This window comes from Lipotes vexillifer, unplaced genomic scaffold, assembly GCF_000442215.2.
Source record: "Lipotes vexillifer unplaced genomic scaffold, Lipotes_vexillifer_v1.1 scaffold1783, whole genome shotgun sequence".
NCBI classification, from domain to species: Eukaryota; Metazoa; Chordata; class Mammalia; order Artiodactyla; family Lipotidae; genus Lipotes; species Lipotes vexillifer.
The window spans coordinates 1,664,954-1,675,389 of NW_006777435.1; the positions used below are offsets into that span (position 1 = coordinate 1,664,954).

Genomic DNA, 10,436 nt, shown 5'->3' on the forward strand with positions numbered 1-10,436 from the left:
GGCGGCCCTCCCCATGTTGGCCTGGGAGGAACAAAAGGCCAAGGAAGGTAGAGTCCCCCTCCTCCCTGACGGGGGTGCTGGGACATCGGTCTCCCACCCTGGGACTGAGAGTCATACATCAGCTTCCCTGGTTCTCAGGCCTTCGGACTGAATCTCACCCCTGGCTCTGCCGGTGTCCACTTGCAGACAGTGCTTCCTGGGACTTCTCAACCTCCAAAACCTCATGGGAAGATTTCTCATAATAAATCCTCATAAAAAATTGATCACAATAAATCTCTGTCTATTCATACCTATCCTATTTGTTTTGTGTCTGGAGAAACCTAGATAATACAATCATTTTTGAGTGAAAATCCAGTGGTACTAAAACACATTCACAACGTTGTGCACCCATCACCATGATCTATTTTTAGAGCTTTTCATCACCCCAAACAGAAACTTTGCCCCCATCAGACAGTAATTTGGGGCACTTGGGATCTGGGGTCTAACCTGGGGACAGTGTGTCCAGGAGAGTGTCCCCAGGAGAAGCCAGGTGGATTCAGCACTTCCTCTGTGGTTTCTGTGAAATGTCAGGAGAGGAACGATCCCAGGGGACAGGGCCGGGTCTCAGGCCTCTCCAGGCTGCAGGTAGCCCCGCAGAACATGGGGCACCTCATCCAGGAGAGCAGGGGACCCAGCCCCAGGACTCCTGCAGCGGGTCCCACCAGGAGGAGTCGGATCCCCACAGAGCTCCGCTGGCTCAGAGAGCGTGGGCTCTCCTGAGACACGGGATCACACTCGGGCCCTGGACCACATCATGACCCCTAAAACTTTCCTTTCCTCTCAACCCTGACAGCAGTCTTTGTAGCTCAGAGCAGACACCTTTCTCCATTTTCATCAGGACGAACCAGGGCCCCAAGAGGACAGAGTGTCCAGCCCTGGAGGAGCCGGGCCAGGACCAGAGAGGATGCCCAAGCCTCAGGCCTGCCCTCCAGCTGCTCCGAGGTGGGTGGAGTGAGCGCCGGGCCAGGCAGGGAGGTTAGTGTCTCACTTCTCCATCTGCCTGTGTCACCATGAGGATTATAACTGCTGTCATATGACTGATAGTAATAGCCTCGTCCTCAGCCCGGACTCCGCTAATGGTTAGGGTGGCTGTGTTCCCCGATTTGGAGCCAGATATCCAGTCAGGGATCCCCGAGGGCTGGTTGCCATCACCATAGATGACCAGCACAGGGGCCTGGCCTGGCTTCTGCTGGTACCGTTGAACATATTTACTTCCAATGTTGTTCCCCCGACACGTGATCCTGGCCGTCTGTCACACCGAGGACGACTGAGTCAGTTCATAGGAGGACACAATGCCTGCAGGAGAGAAAAGGACAGGTGGGCTAGAGGTGAAGAGCCCATGTCCAGAGACCCCCACCTGCCTGGCCTGGACTAAGCTCCAAAGATTCTCTGAGCCCTGAGGGCACCCCCTCCTGTCAGTCTCAGCCCCAAGGGCCCATGGGCCTGGCTGGTGGATGGAGCCTCTGAACAAATGAGAACCCCCTTCACTTTCTCTGGCAGGCGCAGCCCCTCGGGGCTCACACACAGCAGTGAGCACAGTGGGGAGATTTCAGCCCCTCCAGCCCCCCGTCCTGCGGCAGGGCCAGGAGTCTCCTGTCCCCACGGGCAGTGCCCTGCTGAGCTCAGAGTCAGGGCCAGGCCTGTCCCCGAGTCCTGGGCCAGGGGTGGGCGGACCCTGGGGGCATCACCTGTGCAGTGAGCCAGGAGGCCGAGGAGGAGGGGGGGTCCAGGCCATGGTGGAGGCACCTCGAGTCTGCTCCCCGAGGCCTAGGCTGGGCAGGGTGGCTCCCAGGCCTCTCTTATCCCCTTGCTGGAGAGAGAGCTGCTGGGGATGCAAATCAGCCAGAGCCCAGGGGGTCTGCCTGGAGAGCTCTGTGGTTTCAGAGAAGGGCTCAGCCCCCAGGGACACGGAGAGGGAGGGGTGGCCCCTGCAGACCCCGCCTCGGCCCGGGGGATCCTCCTCCACCTGCTGTCCCATAGTCTGGGAGTGACATCTCCACCCCAGCCTGAGTCTTGGCCTCACTCCTGGATGGACCTGGCCACTGAGAGCTCAGAGGTGGGTCTGTATTCTCTGAACCCATTCTGCGGGTGACAAGCTGGGACTTAGATAGGGGTAAGGTCCTGCCCTGGATCACAGTTCCTCAGTGACAGAGGTCTTAATCCCTAAATAATAGCCTCTTCTGAGTGTTCTAGAACATGTCTGGGTTAGGAGGGGGTGTGGGAAATTCTCAACCTAAATTGTAGAATCTTCCTGTCAGTTCTCCCTGCTGCCTGAGGGTGGCGCTGCTGCACCTGCCCTGGGGTGGGAGTCTGACACCTGGGAGGCTGACAATGCCCTGCTCCCCGTGGAGCTGAACAGAAAACCCAAGGACAACACACTCCAGATTCAAAGCGACTAGTGCAGCATTTTCATGATCTTTTCTCTGGAATTACTGCTTAGGTCTTAGGGATTCGGTGCATAAAATATCATCCGTTGCTGGTCCATGGTCCATTAGTGTGACAAGTTAATTGTACATTTAATAATCTATAATTGTCAATACATTTAAAAAATAAATTTAGTTATTTTATTTATTTATTTTTGGCTGCGTTAGGTCTTTGTTGCTGCACGTGGGCTTTCTCTTGCTGCAGTGAGCAGGGACCACTCTTCATTGCAGTGCGTGGGCTTCTCATTGCGGTGGCTTCTCTTGTTGCGGAGCACAGGCTCTAGGCATGTGGGCTTCAGTAGTTGTGGTTTGCAGGCTCAGTAGTTGTGGCTTGCGAGCTCTAGAGAGCAGGCGCAGTAGCTGTGGCACACGGGCTTAGTTGCTCCGCAGCATGTGGGATCTTCCCGGACCAGGGCTCAAACCCGTGTCCCCTGCATTGGCAGGTGGGTTCTTAACCACTGCACCACCAGGGAAGTCCTGTCAATACTTTTTCTTTTTTTTTTTAAGATTTTTTTGATGTGGACCATTTTAAAAAATCATTTATTTATTTATTTATCTATTTATTTATTTATTTGGGCTGTGTTGGATCTTTGTTTCTGTGCGTGAGCTTTCTCTAGTTGCGGCAGGCGGGGGCCACTCTTCATCACGGTGCGCGGGCCTCTCACTGTCGCGGCCTCTCTTGTTGCGGGCCACAAGCTCCAGACGCGCAGGCTCAGTAGTTGTGGCTCATGGGCCTAGTTGCTCTGTGGCATGTGGGATCTTCCCAGACCAGGGCTCGAACCCGTGTCCCCTGCATTAGCAGGCAGATTCTCAACCACTGCACCACCAGGGAAGCCCTATCAATACTTTTTGAACATAATTGTTCCCCATGTGGTCCCCATCCTCCAAGTTAGACATCAGCTCTCATGCTAGACAGGGATGTACCTGGAGGAAATTTCTGGCTTTTCTTTTCAAAACAATCCACAGGTGACATGTTTATATTTCCAATGTGGACATTTCCCCTGCAACCTCTGGAATTCTGTGTCAAGTAGGAGATTTATGTGCCCCTTGTCCAGGTTGTCACATGGTTATTTAAATATTCTCCAGAGTAATGGTCTTTGTGTGAAAAGTTCACTATTTTTGTAGGTCATCCAGAAATTTCCTCTTGCACCTCTAAGAGTTTGGACAGTGGTTTGGTTAGCAAACCACTGAGGCTGTCAGGATTTTCTTTTTTTACATGGAGGAGAAACATATCCAGCCAACGAATGATGGGTTAATAGCAGTCCAGGTACCAGCCCAGTTCCTCCCCGGACCCTGTTTCAGATGAAGACAAAGGTTTTGGTATAACTGAGGTGTCCACTGTGAAGGCTGGGGTAGCACTTTGAAACAGAACAGGTGTTCTTGCTGGTCGGTCCCCACCATTTTTTTTTTAGCTGACTTTTAAAATTGAAATATATTTGCCGTATAACACTGTGTAAATTTAAAGTGTACAACATGGTAATATGTTACATTCGTATATTGTCCACTGTAGCCATAATTAACACCTCTATAACATTACATAATTATTCTATAAAATTAAATATTTTTTCTATTGAATTATAGTTGATTTACAATACTATATTAGTTTTGGGTGTACAACAGTGATTCGATATTTATATAGATTACATTTCATTTAAAGTTAATATAAAATATTGGCTATATTCCTGTGTTATAAAGTATGTCTTGTAGATTATTTATTTTATACATAATAGTGTGTACTTCTAAATCTTTACCGTATCTAGCCCCTCCGCCCTTTTTCTCCCCACTGATAATAACCACTTGTTTGTTCTCTATGAGTCTGTTTCAGTTTAGTTACATACATCCATTTGTTTTCTTTTTTTTTAAGATTCCATATATAAGTGATTACATACAGTATTTGTCTTTCTCTGTCTCACTGATATCACTAAGAATAATGTCTTCCGGGTCCATCTGTGTTGTTAGAAATGGCAAAATTTCATTTGGCATTTAATATTCCATTGTATACATATGCCACATGTTTATCCATTCATCTGTTGATAGACACATAGGTTGCTTCCATGTATTGGCTCTTGTAAATAATGCTCCTATGAACATAGGAGTGCATGTGTTGCTTTGAATTATTGTTTTCATTTTCTTTGGATATATACCCAGGAGTGGAAATGCTGCATCTTATGGTAATTCTATTTTTCATTTTTTGAGGAACCTCCCTACTGCTTTCCAGAGTCGCTGCATTCCCACCATCAGTGTAGTTGGGTTCCCCTTTTTACACGTCCTCACCAACATTTGTTATTTGTATTCTTTTTGATGATAGCCATTCTGACAGGTGTGAAGTGATATCTTATTGTGGTTTTGGTTTGCATCTCTCTTATGATTGGCCAGGTTGGGCACATTTTCATGAGCCAATTGGCCATTTGCATGTCTTCTTTGGAAAAATGTTTATTCAGGCCTTCTACACATTTGTTTTTGGGTTGTTTGCTTTTTTGATATTGAGTTGTATGACCTGTTTATATATTTTTTGGATCCATAAACCCCTTATCTCTCATATCATTTGAATATCTTTGCCGATTCAGTAGGTTCCCTTTTTCATTTTCTTGATGGCTTCCTGTCTTCTGCAAAGGTTTTTTTTTTTTTAATTAATTTATTTTATTTTATTTATTTTATTTTTTTGGCTGCATTGGGTCTTCGTTGCTGCATGTGTGCTTTTCTCTGGTGGTGGTGATCAGGGGCTACTCTTCGTTGTGGTGCACAGGCTTCCCTTTGCAGTGGCTTCTCTTGTTGTGGAGCACGGGCTCTAGGCATGCGGGCTTCAGTAGTTGTGGCACACAGGCTTAGTTGCTCTGTGGCATGTGGGATCTTCCCAGACCAGGGCTCAAACCCATGTCCCCTGCATTGGCAGGCGCATTCTTAACCACTGCACCACCAAGGAAGCCCTGTGCAAAAGTTTTAAGTTTCATTAGGACCCAATTGTTTATTTTTGGTTTTGTTTTCTTTGTCTGAAGAGACAGATGGAAAAATATTACTACAATTTATGTCAGAGAGTCTTCTGTCTATATATCTATTTTTTGGGATAAAATCAGATATTTAATCCCCCTGGCATTTGTCATTTACTCACTTTTCACTTTAAAATGGTCCCCATATACAACACCTACACATGGGCAGATCCTGAGGGATCTGGGATTCAAACCCAGCTCAGGGTCAGAGTGATATTTTCCTTGAGTTAAGAATTTGAGGGGTAGAAGTGACACGTGTTCCGGTGGAGCAAAGGGGATTCACACGTAATAAATCCGGGTCTTTGCAGCTGCTTAGCACAGGCTGGAGCCATGGGAGCAGGAACAGGCTTGACACAGGCGGGTTGAGACAAACCCCTCGGCCTTCCCTATTTCACCTGGGGTCTGAAGACCTTCAGGGGAGGGGTTACTCCTCCTTCTCCTCTGCCTGGTACTCACCATGCAGCCGTGCTGGGGCTGTAGCTGCTGCATGTGCCTCTGGTCCTGAGCCCTGTCTACTGTCCTGTGTGGGTGACTAGTCACCGCCTTCCCCAAATGTCTGTAGATTTGCTGCTGTGATTGGGAGGAGAGGATTTGGGGAGCACACCTGACAGGGAAAGGCAGGGGCTGAGAGAAGGAATAGCAATGCCAAGTTCACTTGGGGAGGAAGATGGTTTTTCTGGTGGAACGTTAAAAACATTCTCCTTAAGTCTTAGGTTAAAGAGATCTTGCTTGAAAATGCTGGATCAACATGACTTGACTTGGGATGGTCATCACTAGCTCAGCCTCCAGTCTGGTCTTTGTCGCTTGTCTGCTCTGCCCATGGTCAGCGGAGAAAGGAGCTGCTCTTCCTACAGGGAAGGGAAGCCCTGTCCGTGGTGCTGATCCAGGTTCCGTGCCCTGGAAGGACCATGCGGGGAGGAAGGTGGAGCTGGCTACTCCAGCTTCAGCTGTCACTATGAAACAGGTGCATTAGACCAGACTACACAGAAGTCCTCAGTCTCTTCCTTTGGCTGCACCCCAGCGATGGTGAGCGCAGCTCTGCCCCCAAGGATGGAGCCTGAAAAGCAGCTGGGGATGGATGCCGGGCATTTGTCCGTGTGGTGTATGAGCTATACAGGAGTTTGGCCAGGTTTCTGCAGGAACCATCCTTGAGCATTCCCAGTTGTGCTGGATCCTGTACTCGTAGAGCCGGTGAGGGTGACTGTCAGTCCGGGCAACACCGTGAGGGAGAGCTTCTGGGTCACCGCAGGCTGGGAGCTGACAGCTGACGAGAACAGAAGGAGACGCCCATGGGCATCACAGTTAGGGCAACTCCTCCACAGGGCCCCTTGCCCAGGCCCCCTCCCCAGAGCCCAGGGAGTCTGCCCTGACCTGTGCAAAAGCCCATGAAGGGCACAGTGGTCCAGGACATGTTGGTGATGCTTGTACAAGCACTGCTTCCTGAGGACCGCACAGCTGGAGCCGGACTCCTTCAACTTAAATCTCTTCTCCATCTCTTCAGTGAAGGGCAGCCCTCATGCGAATCCCCCACCCAGCTTCCTGCTTGCACCAGGGCTGCATCCCAGCTGGGTAAACACCTGCAGATGAACAGTGGCTGGAGGGGTGGTAAGGGCTGTGTGTCTGTTTTCCTTCAGCAGTCGCCCACCCTCTCTGGGCGTGAGGGTCGTCACAGCTGCTGAGGCATGCTTGGGGACCACTTACAGGAGATGAAAATGGTGTCATTTGAAAAGATGCACAGCTGGGCCAGTTCCCCACAGAGATATGGAATCACAGTGTCCCCTGCTTCCCAAATGTCTGAAAATCTCCTTTCCCAAAAGAGACTTCAGGCCTGATAGACTTGACTTTGGGTCTCTGGTTGATTCCCTCTAAAATGAATCTCAGTTTTTCCTTGAAAACCTCTAAATAAAACTTCTCTGTCTCAAATCCAAGCTCTATCTGAGCTTAGAAGTCCTAGAATCCAGCCAGTAGCTCTGTATCAAATACTGTCTGTGTCCTCTGTTACATTCTGACATGAAGAGAATGCATGTGGACTTTTGGAGACACCCTTTTTGATTCCCCACAAAGTCTGGTTGTTTATAGACGTGAGGAGTAAGGGAACCTGGGACTTATTGCTCTGGGTTGGGTGTCTATTAACTAAGTCTTTTTCCAAGCCTCATGGGGGCAACTGAGGCAGGATGGAGTGGGGGATGTGACCCTACTCTTCTGGACTCGGTTGGATATTTTAGGCATGTTGATTCTATCAGATGGTGGCCCCCACATTGTAAGACGGCTCAGCATGGTGCAGGGATTTGGGAAGCTGAGGCAGCAATAAGTCTCTGAAGATTATTTGCCTCCTGGAGATTTGAACCCTAAATGGAGCCCAAGCACTCCCAGAGAAGGGACAGTGAAAGGGAACAAGAGAGGAAAGAAAACAAAGCTATTTGCTTAATACGCGCATGTGTGCACGCGCGCGCACACACACACACACACACACGTACTCATAACAAAATGAAGAGGAAACACTCATGACCATTCAGTCCTCATTTCTGTGACTGGTCACACAGTCATAGGTGGTATTTATAACTACCTTCTTCTACTATCCATTCTGTATTTCCTCTGCCTTAGCAAACGCCTCAGCTGGTCGTGGTTCTTGACTCGATGGGATGATGCAAACTTTCATTCCCAGAGGCTATTCTGGGCTATTAGCAGAACTGTTTGGACTGCCGGGTCGACCTTGGTTTGTGGTGGCCTTGGCCCATGTTGCTGAGTCCATGCATAATCTCTGTCGCTGTCAACATTGCCACTTGGTTTGTGAGACCATTGGATGAAGACAGAGGTGGCTGGGGAAAGATGCTGCCTGGAATCCACAGAATGGGCCAGCCTATCCACTTGATTATTAAAATTCTCCTCTGCTGAGGTCACGCATTGGTGAACATTCACATTGGACGCAAATATCTTCACGTAATTTTTGCCCTTTCAGAGAGGTCTATCCACGTACCTCTTCCCAAATTAATTAATTAATTAATTTAAATTAATTTTTTATTGGAGTATAGTTGATTTACAATGTTGCATTATTGATAGTTTCTGCTGTACAGCAAAGTAAATCAGCCATACATATACATATATCCACTCTTTTTTAGATTATTTTTACATATAGGTCATTACAGAGCACCAAATAGTTTCCCTGTGTTATACAGTAGGTTCTTATTCGTTATCTTTTATATATAGTAGTGTGTATATGTCAATCTCAGTCTCCCAGTTTATCCCCCCCTTTCCTTCTTGGTAACCATAAGTTTGTTTTCTATTAATACATCTGTGACTTAATTTCTGTTTTGTAAATATGTTCATTTGTACCATATTTTCTAGACTCCACATATAAGCGATATCACATGATATTTGTCTTTCTTGGTCTGACTTACTTCACTCAGTATGACAATCCCTAGTTCCATCAATGTTGCAACTTTATTTTTTCACCAACTTTCCATCACGTTGCTTCCAAGTCCGTGACCATCCAGCCAAACCAATGACTCGATATATAGTTGCACGTCGGGCCATTTCTCCCTCCAGAATGCACAGCCAGGTGCACTGTTGGAGGGTCTGCCTGTGGGGAGGGTTTCCTTTCACCGTGTCCTTCAAGGACGTCCCAGAGAGGGGCTGTCATGCTGTAGCTATCCACTTCTGTGCACTTTGATGTATGTGACTTGGTGGGTCAGATAGCACCCAGTTCATGGTGGGCAGTTCAGGCCACACATAACTATATTCGGGATCTGGAGAAATAACCACAGTATGGATTCGGGAACCAATGGGAGGCACTGTGAGACAGACCTGAGAAGAAATTCTACTGATCACCCCATCTCCACAAGCCCCTGCTCCGGAGGCCACAGTGGTGTTTGGGGGTCCCAGAATCAGTATCAGTTCAGAGCCAGCATCCAGCAGTCGCTGAAAAGTCTGATTCTTTTGTTTTTCTCCGTACACAGTTACCCTGATAATAGGCTATTGGTCCCTTTGGGGAAGACTGGGAGAAAGATCACAGTGTACATTTTTGGTAGTGTGTTAGGGTCCTTCCTCAAGGTGACTCAGCCTCTGCTTCATTCATGGGATTCTGGGTCTGTAAACTGCTCAAGGCTAGGAATTAACCGAGGGGCAGTGACTCTCTATTTTTATGATTTTAGCTAGACTTTTGTTCACTTGACCCAGAAGGTTTTTTGACCAAGTAGGAATTTAGCAGGCTTCCCACCGTTTTCACCTCTACAAATACCACGATTAACAAGCCAACGACAGAGATCTGTACGCATCAGGCTCTTCTGAATGCTGCTGTGACTCTTCTGTGACAGCAGCCTTGCCCTTGGCAGGCGAAGGCCGCCCCTTTGCCCCTGCCACCCAGGATCCAATTCCTCTCATTGTGTTTAGGATTTCCAGCTAAGGGGCTGCAGTTCCCATTATAAGGTCTGGCCTAGACAAGGGTGAGCACAGAGTTCTTCAAGGATGCTGGGGCTCCCCTCACAGATTTGTTTCTTAAAGTGTTGGTGAGAAGCACGTTTTCTGGATCCTCCTGGAGTGGATAGCAGGTCTTAAAACACAAATCCACTCTAACATTACAAACTCCCTACATTTTGAATCCATTTTTCTCCAGGAAGGTCTGGCATCTCTAGTTCACTCACCAGAAGCCATCTTAGATTTGGCTTCCGCCATCCAACCCGCAAACTGCTGAGGCTCTTTCTACCTCCCCGAGCTGCAGGGAACGTGAAACGCAGAGTGTGTGTGGAGTGAGCCCAGATCACAAATCCAGCTGATCCAGCTTGATGTTCCTCCCACCACTGCCCCCCACCCTGGAATCCCTTCCCAGCGTGTCCCGGGGATTTCTGTCTGTGTGAATTAGGGGAACCAAGCAGCTCTTGGAGTGCAGTGCCCCTCTCGAGGCTCACACTCTATTCTCATCTTAGGAGACTGCTGGGACCTGAGTCTAATTGTTGGTCCAGAAGCAAAGAGGGGCAATGGGGGGGGGGGG

At 48.4% G+C, this 10,436-nt stretch overlaps 1 gene segment (V, D, J or C); it reads right to left on the bottom strand.

Annotated features, from left to right (window-relative positions):
• Window positions 1-1,291: 1,291 nt before the first annotated feature.
• LOC103084393 (Ig lambda chain V-II region MGC-like) overlaps window positions 1,292-10,436 on the bottom strand; it is a 16,557-nt gene continuing 7,412 nt past the window's right edge. Inside the window, 2 exon segments of the V gene segment in view lie at window positions 1,292-1,335; window positions 6,630-6,713. Of these exon segments, the coding sequence occupies window positions 1,292-1,335; window positions 6,630-6,713 (128 nt within the window).